The following is a 14591-nucleotide window of genomic DNA, read 5'->3' on the forward strand; positions in this document are numbered from 1 at the left end:
GGCACGGCCACTCTCCCAACCGCACCACGCCGTCCCCCAGTTGCTACATTTACAACAGTTGTTTCTTTCATTTAAAAATGTCAGGTAAATTTGTATACTTAGTAAACTCTTCCAGCGGGCCTGATAAAACCTGTTCGCGGGCACCTGTTTGACGCCCTTGGTTCAGACTGTGTGTAATGTTTCAGTGGCCAACATATTAAATATATTGGTTGAATAAAACCCCTGTCTTTTTTTATTATGGTGGTAAATAATTTGTCTTTGTCATGAAAAAGGGACGTTTTTGTCATGAAAAAGGTAGGTTTTTGTGGTTGGTGCATTAATTGTAAGTGTATATTGTGTTTTTTATGTTGATTTAATAAAAAATAAAAAAACTTTTTTTTTTTTTTTTTAATTAAAATTAATGAAAAATTATTCTGCGGCCCGGTACCAATCGGGCCATGGTATCGGGCCACGGTACCGGGCCACGTTACCGGGCCGTGGCCCGGTGGTTGGGGACCACTGATCTAGACCACAAGGAAGTGTTTAAAATATAGATTAAAATCATCACAGGTTTCCTTTAACTGAAAAAATCCACACAACTGAGTTCATATATTCTATTTAACGTCCACTCTACTTTGAATTGAGACGTATTCAAAATGTACAAATCCTCAGTTGGATGCATGTTCTATATCACAACATTTCATGCCAGATGTCATGTCTTGATGATCATGTTTAGTTTGGCTACGTTCTGTTTGGTTTTTGCACTCCCTGTTTTGTTTCCATGACAACCCATTAGTTTTCTCCTGTCCTCATGTCATGCACCTGATTCATTTGGACTCACACACCTGTTGTTAATCACGTTATCTGTCATGTTTTGTGCTCACGTTCTGTTTGGTTTTGGACTCTTTGTGCACTCTTGTTTGTTTTGTCACCATGACAACTCATTCGTTTCACCTGTTATGTGTTCACGACTCTCGCACCTGATTTGTTTGGACCCACGCACCTGTCAATCACATCACTATTATTTAAGCCATAGTTGCCAGTTAGTCAGCTGGCGGCATTCTGTCATGAGGGGGGTCGCAACTTGCGGCGAAGTTTGTTCTACCAGGACGCAAACTGACTTTTCCGGACAACGGTAGAAGTTAGGAACATTATATAATTTTAACACTCTAAAGTACTACAAAAACCAATAACGAAAACAACGCGGGGAACAAACCTAATGCAGAAACAGAACTACACTTACTGGGACGTGAAAAGCAAGAAACTATAGCAAGAAGTGAGCAATCACAAATGTCATGAGTGTGATGTCGCCAGTCCGACTACCTGGAAACTTTGGCTTAAATCAGGGGTCTCAAACACCCAGCCCGCAGGCCAATTGTGGCCCGCGAGACGTTATTTTGCGGCCCACACCTTAATGTGAAAATTTAATGATAGTGCGGCCTGCGAGTTTTACATGAATGGCGCTTTACAGCGTCATACTTTTATACCTTCGATTATTCCAGGAGGCTCCCAATGTCAGTGCCTCTCCAGGGATAATCATTCTCTCTAATTAGACCATTACAACAATATTAAGAGGGCACCGTGGAGGCACTACCTCAAGCGTCCTCTTCAACCTAAACAAACAGCGTGCCAGCCCTGCCACATGTTGTAGTCAGCATCAATTGACGCAGTAAGCGACTGCAAGACATATTTGATCAATAGCCACACAGGTCACACTGAGGGTGGCCGTATAAACAACTTTAACACTGTTACAAATATGTGCCACACTGTGAAACAAGAATGAAAAACACATTTTGGGAGAACATCCACATCGTAACACAACATAAACACAACAGAACAAATACACAGAATCCCACGCAGCCCTAACTCTTCCGGGCTACTATATACACCCCGCCCCCTGCAACCCCGCCCCCTATTGTAACTCAGAAGAGTTAGCGCTGCATTGGATTCTAGGTATTTGTTCTGTTGTGTTTTGGATGTTCTCCCAAAATGTGTTTGTCAGTCTTGTTTGGTGTGGGTTCACAGTGTGGAGCATATTTGTAACAGTGATAAAGTTGTTTATACGGCCATCCTCAGTGTGACCTGCATGGCTGTTGAATAACTATTTCTTTCAGTACCTTCCGTGGGTCTGCAGAAGCCTCATACAATATGTGACTGGGTCGGCATAATGTTTGTTTGGTGGAAAAGCGGACGAGACAGTAGTTCTTAGAGAACGCTAAAGGCAGTGCCATCACGACACGCCCTTATTATTGTTGACTGGAGGGGCACTTATATTCGGGTGTATCCCGGAAAAATCGGGAGAGTCGACAAGTATGTTGCAAGGCCGGGAAAGCCATTCAAAGAAGGTGAATTAATTAAAAAGTTCATGTTAGATTTCTTTAAAAAAAAAACTTCTTGTGGCCCAGCCTCACCTAGTTTCTGCATCCAGTGGCCCCAGGTAAATTGAGTTTGAGACCCCTGGCTTAAATAATAGTGATGTGTTTGACAGGTGAGTGAGTCCAAACAAATCAGGTGCTTGAGTCGTGAACACATAACAGGTGAAACGAATGAGTTGTCATGGTGACAAAACAAACAAGTGTGCACAATGAGTCCAAAACCAAACCGAACGTGACCACAAAACATGACACTTGATAAAAATGACAACATGCTGTAGTATAATTAACATGAGCACTGGATGGATGAAGCTATGCTCACAACCGACAAAACTGTTTTAACAATCAGCCAACTGATCGATTTGTATTACCATCCATACAAAGTTTGGTGGCTTTCATTGTGAACTGTTTCTGCCACATTGACTAAAGCTTTAGTTCCAGCTGAAGGCAAAGTCCCACAGCATGACTTTTTTAATTATACAATATTGATCCCCTCGGGTGGAATTCTCTTTTCAAATCTGTTATTGTTTCTGTTGCATTATACACACACACACACACACACACACACGGGCATACACACACATACACCAGTCAACATGTCAACACAATAAAGGTGAAATGTCAGGGTTTGTGCAGCACAAACCTAATAAGACACCACACATTCTCCACACAGAACCAGTTCATACTGTGAGCAGAATAGTGATTTGGTTTGTTGCTTAAGGGTAACACAGTGCATTAATAGCATTCGAGCATCACCCCAACAATCAGTTCCCCTTGGTTTGCAGCTGAATTTAAAATAGAGGCCCCAATGTCTTGTACTCTTCCCACTAAAATCCATGTCCAAATACAGGAAGTGCTCACCTGGATGGCAACCAGGAATCTTAACAACTGGACCATATAGAACAGGGGTCGGCAACCCGCGTCTCCGGAGTCGCATGCGGCTCTTTGATCACTCTGATGCGGCTCTGTTGCATAATTCCGGGAGGTTTCCGGATTTAAGAGTATCTCCCAGATATCACCTGGGGCGAACATTCTTCACTATGCACACGGGTTTAAATATTGATGGCGTGCTGTGATGGCAATGCCTTTAACGTCCTTCACAACATGCCGTCGCGACCGTTGTTGCACCGTATTTTCTGTGTGCCGGCCGGTCACAATTTAGTATGGACCCTCTTCTCTGTTAAGAGAAGAACCTGTGCGAGTGTAGCTATATCGGATACAACACATCTCAGACGGCAAGAGAACTTTCGAATGTCCAGATCAGCTGTGATTCTACTTACCGAAAAACTTTGTCTATTTGTCGAAGGAGAGACAACGAGAATGGTAGCGCATGCTTTGTATTACCTGGCCGTTGAGGGAAGACTACAAAACGAATGCTTTTGGACTGGCAAAGCAGACTGTACCAGTTATTGTCCGCCATTTATGTCTAGGTCCAGAGTATGTACAGTCACCAAAAAGGAATGGACTAAGAAGGTGAAGGTAAAAGAGTGAGGAGTGTCCTGACCAGTTATCTGGATCCCTAGATTGATTGATGTAAAATATTCTTGATCACAGTGTGTACTTTAAAATATCCATTAAAGATTTGATTAATTTATGATGGCTCAGGTGTGATTCACTGCAATAAGGCCCCACAGCGCACTGTTATTCCAGTTAATTTAAATACCACAGCAATGGATATTGTTGCGAACCATGAATTGATTTTTTGGACCCCGACTTAAACAAGTTGAAAAACGTATTCGGGTGTTACCATTTAGTGGTCAATTGTACGGAATATGTACTGTACTGTGCAATCTACTAATAAAAGTTTCAATCAATCAATCAAAACTAGATCGCGGGGAAGGGGGATCTTAAACGACCATTATGTGTGGACAAGGAGAAGGTTAGGTTGTATTTAAACTGCATAACCTTAGCCACCTTAGTGTAAAAAGGGCCTTAGTTGAAAACACAATTGTACAAACCCCGTTTCCATATGAGTTGGGAAATTGTGTTAGATGTAAATATAAACGGAATACAATGATTTGCAAATCCTTTTCACCCCGTATTCAATTGAATGCACTTCAAAGACAATATATTTGATGTTCAAACTCATAAACTTTTTTTTTTGCAAATAACTTCATGGCTGCAACACGTGCCAAAGTAGTTGGGAAAGGACATGTTCACCACTGTGTTACATCAACTTTTCTTATAACAACACTCAATAAACGTTTGGGAACTGAGGAAACTTAATTGTTGAAGCTTTAAAAGTGGAATTATTTCCCATTCTTGTTTTATGTAGCGCTTCAGTCGTTCAACAATCCGCTGTCGTATTTTACGCTTCATAATGTGCCACACATTTTCGATGGGAGACAGGTCTGGACTGCAGGCGGGTCAGGAAAGTACCCGCACTCTTTTTTTACGAAGCCACGCTGTTGTAACACTTGTCCTGCCATGATAACATTGCTTGGATGACAAAATATGTTGCTCCAAAACCTGTATGGACCTTTCAGCATTAATGGCGCCTTCACAGATGTGTAAGTTACCCATGCCTTGGGCACTAATGCACCCCCATACCATCACAGATGTTGGCTTTTCAACTTTGCGCCTATAAGAATCCGAATGGTTATTTCCCTCTTTGTTCTGGAGGACACCACGTCCTCTGTTTCCAAATATAATTTGAAATGTGGACTCGTCAGACCACAGAACACCTTTCCACTTTGCATCAGTCCATCTTAGGTGAGCTAGGGCCCAGCCAAGCCAGTGGCGTTTCAGGATATTGTTGATAAATGGGTTTGGCTTTGCATACTAGAGTTTTAACTTGCACTTACAGATGTAGCGACCAACTGTAGTTACTGACAGTGGTTTTATGAAGTGTTCCTAAGCCCATGTGGTGATATCCTTTACACACTGTCGGTTTTTGATGCAGTAGCGCCTGAGGGAACAAAGGTCCGTAATATCATCGCTTACGTGCAGTGATTTATCCGGATTCTCTGAACCTTTTGATGATTTTACGGACCGTAGATGTTAAAATCCCTAAATTCCTTGCAATAGCTCATTGAGAAATGTTGTTCTTAAACTGTTCGACAATTTGCTTACAAAGTGGTCACCCTCGCCCCATCCTTGTTTGTGAATTACTTAGCATTTCGTGGAGTTTGCATGTTCTCTCCGTGAATGCGTGGGTTCCCTCCGGGTACTCCGGCTTCCTCCCACTTCCAAAGACATGCACCTGGGGATAGGTTGATTGGCGACACTAAATGGTCCCTAGTGTGTGAATGTGAGTGTGAATGTTGTCTGTCCATCTGTGTTGGCCCTGCGATGAGGTGGCGACTTGTCCAGGGTGTACCCCGCCTTCCGCCCGATTGTAGCTGAGATAGGCGCCAGCGCCCCCCGCGACCCCAAAAGGGAATAAGCGGTAGAAGATGGATGGATGGATGGAAGCTGCTTTTATACCCACTCATGGCACCCACCTGTTCCCAATTAGTCTGCAGACCTGTGGGATGTTCCATTTGAGTGTTTGATGAGCATTCCTCAACTTTATCAGTATTTATTTCTACCTTTCTCAACTTCTTTGTCACGTGTTGCTGGCATCAAATTCTAAAGTTAATGATTGTTTGCACACAAAAAAATGTTATCTGTTTGAACATCAAATATGTTGTCTTTGTAGCATTTGGGTTGAAAATTATTTGCAAATCATTGTATTCCGTTTATATTTACATCCAACAAAATTTCCCAACTCATATGGAAACGGGGTTTGTGTACAAGATACATTAGTAGGGGGTCCCCACTTCATCTTTCCGTCAGTTTGCGTGCCTTTGACATGGAACGTGTTAAAGACCCCTGCTGTAGGGATGTATGCATAAAACATATTCAGACACACCAGTGACCTGAAGAGATGCAGCGGTGACAGATGGACATGCACTGAAAATAAAGTCTTTGATTTTGTCTCAAACATACATTTCCAAAAACGGATCTTCATGTATTCAGTCAATGACAAGGGCTCACAAGAAATATTTACCCACCTGAAGGCTTGGGGAGCAAGGCACCCTGCAGGTATAACTTACACCGTGGGAAAGATCCAAACATTCAGTCTTTGGAGGGCATGAGTTGTTGGACAGTTGACAAGCATCTATGTCCACTTCGCAGTTTTGACCTAGAAAACCTGCAAAAAGAGTTTGGACATAAGTTAAGTGTAGTAACTAGTGTTTTCCCGACACCAATATTGTTTTACAGGTACCAAAATGTAGTTCTGTACTTTTCGGTAATTTTCTAAATAAAAAGGACCACAAAAAAATGTCATTATTGGCTTTATTTTACCAAAAAAAAGTTATTTTTCAGAGGCAGTATAGTACAGAATATGATTCATTAGTTTCGCAGTACTTTACTTATACCGGTATAACGTACAAACCTAGTTGTAACTGTGACCCATTCATTATCAATTCAGTAAAAAGGTAATTGGCCCCTCTCTAATTAGCCAACGAGTCAACCTTCAAGAGGATTTAAAGGCCTACTGAAACCCACTACTACCGACCACGCAGTCTGATAGTTTATATATCAATGATGAAATCTTAACATTGCAACACATGCCAATACGGCTGGTTTCGTTTACTAAATTGAATTTTTAAATTTCCCGCGAAGTTTACTGTTGAAAATGTCGCGGAATGATGACGCTTTTGTTGACGCGTGCTTGTGACGTTATTGGTTGGAGCGGACATTTTATCCCAGCACCACCCACGGCTAAAAGACGTCCGATTTAATCGCATAATTACACAGTATTTTGGACATCTGTGTTGCTGGATCTTTTGCAATTTGTTCAATTAATAACAGAGACTATAAAGAAGAATGCTGTTGGTGGAAAGCGGTGGATTGCAGCTGCCTTTAGCAACCAAAACACAGCCGGTGTTTGTTTGTTGTGAAACTTTAATATGGAACAGAGCGGTCAAGCGAACATGTTTCCCAACCACATGTCAACCGGCAGGTTTCAGTGAGAAAATTGTGGTAATAAGTCGGCTCTTACCCGAGACATCAGCGAAACTTGCGTCCTACTGCAGCAGCTGTCAAAAAGACAGCTGCGACTTTCTTGGCTCTTCCATGGCTTCCATCAGAGACACTGGCGGTGAACACACCCCTCCAACTTTCAGGTATGACTTTAAAATCTCACTAAAACACTAGTAACACAATAATCAGATAAGGGATTTTCCAGAATTATCCTAGTAAATGTGTCTAACATCTGAATCGCTCTCACTGCCCTCGCCTTTTTTTTTTTTTTTCTAGTGCTTTCCTCATTCACAAATCTTTCATCCTCGCTCAAATAAATGGGGAAATCGCTGCTTTCTCGGTCCGAATCGCTCTTGCTGCTGGTGGCTATGATTGTAAACAATGTGAGGATGTGAGGAGCCCGACAACCCATGACGTCACGCGCACATCGTCTGCTACTTCCGGTGCAGGCAAGGCTTTTTTATTAGCGACCAAAAATTGGTAACTTTATCCTCTATGTTCTCTACTAAATCCTTTCAGCAAAAATATGGCAATATCGCCTTTAAAGGCCTACTGAAATGAAATTGTCTTATTTAAACGGGGATAGCAGGTCCATTCTATGTGTCATACTTGATCATTTTGCGATATTGCCATTTTTTTGCTGAAAGGATTTAGTAGAGAACATCGACAAAGTTCGCAACTTTTAGTCGCTAACAGAAAAGCTCTGCCTTTACCGGAAGTCGCAGACGATAACGTCACCCGTTGATGGCTCGTCACATCCTCACATTGTTTTTAATGGGAGCCTCCAACAAAAACAGCTATTCGGACCGAGAAAACGACAATTTCCCCATTCATTTGAGCGAGGATGAAAGATTTGTGTTTGAGGATATGGATAGCGACAGAATAGAAAAAAAAAACAAAAAAAAACGCGATAGCATTGGGACGGAGTCAGATGTTTTTGGACACATTTACTAGGATAATTCTGGGAAATCCCTTATCTTTCTATTGTGTTGCTAGTGTTTTAGTGAGTTTAATATTACCTGATAGTCGGAAGGGTGTATCCACGGGTGTGTCGAGGCCAGTGTCTGATGGAAGTCGACGGCAGCTGTACGGACGGCACAACCTCAGCTGATCTCCAGTAAGTGGTGACTTTTTACCACAATTTTCTTTCCGAAAACTGCTGGTTGACATTTGGTCAGGATCCATGTTCGCTTGACCACTCTGATCCATAGTAAAGTATTACCTCCGGGAATTTTAAACAATGAATCACCGTGTGTTTGTGTGGCTATAGGCTAAAGCTTCCCAACTCCATCTTTCTACTTTGACTACTCCATTATTAATTGAACAAATTGCAAAAGATTCAGCAACACAGATGTCCAAAATACTGTGTAGTTATGCGGTTAAAGCAGACGACTTTTAGCTGTGTGTGTGTGCAGCGCTAATATTTCCCAACAGTCTGTGATGTCATGCGTACACCTCAGCATTCTGCGACGTTTTCAACAGGACACTTTGCGGGGAATTTAAAATTGCAATTTAGTAAACTAAAAAGGCCGTATTGGCATGTGTTGCAATGTTAATATTTCATCATTGATATATAAACTATCAGACTGCGTGGTCGGTAGTAGTGGGTTTCAGCAGGCCTTTAAGTGAACACTGACTTTAAAAAAATAAAAATAATAATAAGAAAAACATTTTACAATGACTTTAAAATGGCTAATCCAGGTTCACTAATAACAATTTCAACACGATGTAGTACTTAATAATGTACTATTCCAACGACAACATAATGCAGCACATTTGCAAACTACAATCACTCTAAATACCAACATTCCAATGCATTACAATTAAAAAAAGTCATAAAAATAGAATACATTCATGAAAAAAAAAAAGCATAGTCCAGGACTTAGGCTTTAACACATCCTCTTAAAGGCTGGCCACTTATAATTCCACTCATGTCCTAAGACTTTACCCATCACTGGTGTCCAGAACCCACTGGTCTATTTTCTTACAATGTGCAAGTTGCTTCGTGGGACTTCACCATGACGAGATGCGGCAGATGAGGCGTATGAAAGAAAGAGGCTTAGGTTTACTGAGATAACAGATGAGATTTAGGCAGGAGAAGGTTCGCTCTGTGGAATTGTGTTAGCATGGATGTGGGGCCACATCTAGTACCAGTTTACTCAGAGACTTAAGGGTTCTCTATCCAGGATTAAATTCAACTGCAACGGCAGCAGAAAGAGAGCTTCCCATAGCTCTGACTGCAAAGAGAAAAGCTCTGGTTTGTCTGCCAAAGACGGATGTCCAAGTCATGTTTGAGTTATCAAATATTGGTGTCAAGTCAGTGAACAAATATTCCCTACATTACCGTTATGCATGATGAAAAGCTCAGCTAATGTCCACAATGTGCAACTGTCCGGGAAGGGCCATTTGTCAATGTTAGCAGTGAGATAGCAAACCCAACCACTATAGGGAGATCATTGCAAGCTGTATTTTCCAAACAAACAGGCCCGATAGGAAATACTGGGTCTGGGTGTTGGAAATAAGTGTATATGATAACCTGAGTCTCCTGGGGTAATAATTCAACTTGACATCTGTGATTGAAGGATCCCACTCAATAACCCAATGACAAAGCCACTCCACCAACCTGCTTATTCAATCACGGCCAGATTTCCACATTGACCGACAGCCAAAGCACGGAAAGGACAATTGCATCAGATCTAGTGCGCAATGCTGGACATGTTCATGTTTTGTTAGCCCGCTCAGTGGCCTTGTTGGTAGAGTGTCCAGCCTGAGATCAGTAGGTTGTGAGTTCAAACCCCGGCCGAGTCATACCAAAGACTCATTACCTCACTGCTTGGTACTCAGCATCAATGGTTGGAATTGGGGGTTAAAAATTGATTCCCTAGTGCGGCCACTGCTGCTGCTCACTGCTCCCCTCACCTCCCGGGGGGTGGAACAAGGGGATGGGTCAAATCCAGAGGGTAATTTCACCACACCTAGTGTGTGACTATCAGTGGTACTTTAACTTTTTTAAAAGGGCAATACAACTGGTGGTCATTGTTGACATTGACATTTGCCAACTTTGGATGACATTTAAATCGGACGGAGGCACCCTGAGTTCCCTTCTACACTAAGGTTATCCAGGGTAAATCCCACCTAACCTTATCCTTGTCCAAACACACACAATGCCGTCGTTTAAGACCCCCTGCCCCCTTCGTCCGCTGGCGCCACGTAATTTAGTAGGCATGCGCGGAAAATGCACACGTCATAGTCACCTCCAGTGTTGCTTTGTGTGCAAGTTCTTAAATTAAATGGAACTTATCTGAACAATATCCAGTGTTGTGGTATTTCAACTAACTGAAATCCAGTGTGCTGTGGGGCCCTTTTGTAGTGAATCACACCTGAGCCATCATAAATTAATCAAATCTTTAATGTACAATTGAAAGTAAACAATGTGATGAAGAACATTTTATATTAATCAATCTAGGGATCTAGATATCTGGTCAGAACAGTCCTCATTCTTCCGCCTTTGCCTTTGTTTTTGGTGACTTTATATACTCTGGACCTAGACGTTGAGTCCACGACATACATGGCGGACAATAACTGATACAGTCTGCTTTGCCAGTCCAAAAGCATTCACTGTTTTCCGTGGTCTTCCCTCGTCGGTCAGGTAATACAAAGTGCACGCTACCTTTCTATCACATCCACAGGAGTGCGCATTCTCGTTGTCTCTCCTTCGACAAATGGACAAACTTTTTCGGTAAGTAGAATCACAGCTGACCTGGACATTCAAAAGTTCTCTTGCCGTCTAAGAAGTGTTGTATCTCAAATAGCAGCAATCGCACGTTTTCTTTTCTTAAGGTATCCATGTGTGATTTCCACAAGCGTCGGTACATGTAGAGGAAGCGGAAACATGGCATGTCTGGATGACTCGTCTCCATATTTCCAGTGGTTAGCTCCGAGTTACGAAACCGCATGTTATGAAGTTGGCTGTGGCGTGTTCTTTTTGACATCACTTCCTCTACGAACTCAGTTTTTTAAAAATCGATGAGTCCATACAAAGCTAAGAGCCGGAGATTCAATAAATACACGGCGCACTTACCTATGTAAAACATTATCCAACGAGGGGAACTTTAAACAATGGTTTGGGACGGCTGACACGGGGCTTAGGCTAAATAATTATTTGTTTAAGGAGTGTGGAGAGGCGGAGCTGACAGGTCGACAGCGGGATAGGACAAATCGTGGTCCTACCCAAGATGGCGGCCAGGAGGCGGAGTATGCAGCGGAACAAAGAGGAGGGGCGCGCCTGGAGTGCTGCTGCAGCGATTAGAACCAGGTGCGTAATTCACACACCTGCTCTCAATCTGTGCATCTCCTCCTGCTGTTTAAAAGGGGAGAAGGAGGAGCAATCAGGGCAGAAGTAGTAGGAGACAGCCAGACGACCGAACAAGATGAGCGAGAACAACAGAGAGCCAAGGAGCGACCGAGACCAGCACAGGAAAGACGCGGACGACTGAGGTGGAGCTGAAAGAGCGACCGACCGACACTGCGAGTGACTTTATTGAAATAAAGAGTCAAACCTGTGCGAAGCAATTTCCTCCATCAATGGTCCGTGCAACCCACACAATGGCGGCAGGAAGCCGTTCACAGGAGTTATCCGGCTTAATGTAAACAAAGCCTGAGTCGCATGCGGTCGCATTGGATACATGACCACATACGAAAGAGACCAAGGTGGAATTAGAACTGTTCACAAAAACATGAACAAATCCGATATGAGTCGCATATCGGCAAACAAATCGGAATCGATCTGCAATGAGAACGTAGCCTCAATCAAGAAGAAATATTTCTAGAATTTGCCTAAAATTAGTAAGAGTTTTAATTCCATATTGCTATATTAGGGTTAGGGTTATTACATAAAGGTGTACTGTCCTTATTAAGACAAAAATGTCCAATTCTTTACCAGCATTAATGTTGGGCAATCACACAGTGACTTAGTAAAGGGTTCTTGGAAAATTGTGTTGTGATATAATGCTCTGCCCACAGTGTCTTGCCTCCTGCAGTAAAATGCTCCATTAATGAGGCCAAAGTGACTGCCAGACACGGCGTCTGCCCTGCCAACAACACAGAACCCCCGCGAGAGTGCCATCACTTTGCATTTAGTGAATGTAAATTCAAGTCTCAGACGGTGAGGCAAAATAAGCAATTAATGTAAAAGGATTTCAATGTTACTTTTAAGATACAATATTTGCACAAATCCGATGCATTGTTGAGGTCTGGTAATGAGCTTTGTGATGTATCTCGGCTGTAATCACAGGCCAAAAAATGTTAAACAGGGACTTTTCATTTCGGTCTTCTATTGCGCAAATCAAGACGTTTTGATTATCTGTGTCAACAGGAGGAACAAAGGAAGGGTGGCTTGCAATTTTGCTACACAACAAGAAGATTTTTCATTTGAACCTTTGTCAGGAGTGTGCAGAACAATAGTCGCCGCATGTTTGTCGGCCTTGCTGCCTTCGCGTTTGCCTTTTGTTAGTGGAATAAAAGAATAGCCATTAGTTTGAGACTAGCCTGTTGATTTGGCTAGTGAAGATCATACCGGTCCTCTTTCTTTTTAAAGTAAGTCACAGTAAGGCATCAAAGCAGATGATCTGAGACTCAATTCTTTGATAAATAAAGAAGCCTTTCATAATATCAGCACATGCCAGGAAGGGGGAAATAGCATTTTTTTGTGAATGAGATTATTTAGAAAGATTCAGGTCAAGATGTACTGTATTAGAATAAAGAAGAATGAGGAACCTGCAATGATCCGAAGAACTAATGACCCCCCAAAAAACTGCCAAAGCAGCTCAAAGCATTTTGAAGGCAACTACTTAGCTGGATTTATTAGGGACCGAATGTCCCTTTGGGATAGAGGACCCTATTGTATTTCTAAGGTGTTATTATTATTATTATACCGCTGCCGCTTTGAGCTGTAATTTGACTCCCTTAACATGCTTCAAAACTCATTAAATTTAACACACACATCAGGACTGGCAAAAATTGCGATCTAATTGAAAACCCAAAACCCAAAACTCAAAATTGCGCTCTAGCGCCCCCTAGAAAAAACACAGACAGAACTGCTTGTAACCTCCGTTAGGAATGTTGTAGAGACATGAAACAAAAACCTCTATGTAGGTCTGACTTAGACCTAGATTTCATACACTGACCTCCTTCAGCAAAAATCAACAGGAATTTGGCAAAAACCCCTTCAAGTTTCCTAAAAAATGTCATTTTTGCCTCTTTGAGCTGTAATTTGACCCCCTTAAAATGCTTCAAAACTCTCCAAACTGGACTAACACATCAGGACTGGCGAAAATTGCAATCTAAAATTGTGAACACAATTTTGTGTTTTATTTAAAAAAAGGACGCACAAACTGACAGTTCCACACACAGCTGCGGGAGCAATGCTCGCCCTGCAAAAACAGACAATGGAAAAACGAAAATCCTCCGTCTTACGTGTGCATGTCAACATTTTGTAAGGTAAGAAATATAAAAAATTATTAGACATATCATCTTCTAGTTCCTGTTTTCCTGGCATCCTGTTTCTTGGTTCGTGTTTTTTTATTGATTTGATGGACATTAAATCATGTTTTCCTGTACAAAGCCTGCCTTCTCTGCATCATGGGGCTCGTCACCTACAACTTATGACAGTTGTCCTTTGTTTATCGTGGCTGTTTAGTTCCAGGCCTGATTATGGTAAATGTATTTCAGTGAAGAAGGATTATTATTATTACATTGAATATTTTTATTAAGTTAGAGCATGGCTTTAACTATAGTTATACTGTATTTTTTTTATTTTATTTTCCATTTTTTCCTAAGATGGCACCACTGTAGTGGCTGCTGTTGGCAGGAGCTCTGTGCTCCTGTGTCATCCTTTTGTGTTCCTGATGTTTCCCTCTTGATTTTATGTGAGGTTTTTTTGGTTCAGGACCCTTTGGGACTTTGCAACAAGGGGTAGCACTTTCGTGACTTCTGCGGTGCTTTTTTTATGAACTTCTGGATCTGCCTCCCGGGAGCCTTTTAGGCCATGGAGACCAGCTGCTGGGTCTCTGCCACACCAGAGTTCGTTTGGAGTGACTGGAGGAGATGCGGATGAAGAGACAGGGGGAGGAGCTGGCACTGAGCACCGGGACAGACCGTGTCTTAGCTGAATGAGCAGGTATCGGACACCTCGGTCTCCTTAGACACATCCTCGCTCATCCACGTGGACTGGACACTGGCCAAGAGTTGGTGGGTGGCCAAGGGTGGATT

The 14591-nt window shown here is 42.3% G+C and overlaps 1 protein-coding gene across 2 annotated transcripts in view; it reads right to left on the minus strand.

Moving 5' to 3' along the window:
* The window catches only part of eys (eyes shut homolog), a 722499-nt gene that overhangs the window by 584846 nt on the left and 123062 nt on the right, over positions 1–14591 (minus strand). For both annotated transcript variants that reach the window (XM_061910381.1, XM_061910382.1), the window contains exon 9: positions 6347–6486. In XM_061910381.1, the coding sequence (XP_061766365.1) occupies positions 6347–6486 (140 nt within the window). The remainder of the gene's footprint in view (positions 1–6346; positions 6487–14591) is intronic.

This window comes from Nerophis ophidion, linkage group LG09, assembly GCF_033978795.1.
Source record: "Nerophis ophidion isolate RoL-2023_Sa linkage group LG09, RoL_Noph_v1.0, whole genome shotgun sequence".
In the NCBI taxonomy this organism is placed as follows: Eukaryota; Metazoa; Chordata; class Actinopteri; order Syngnathiformes; family Syngnathidae; genus Nerophis; species Nerophis ophidion.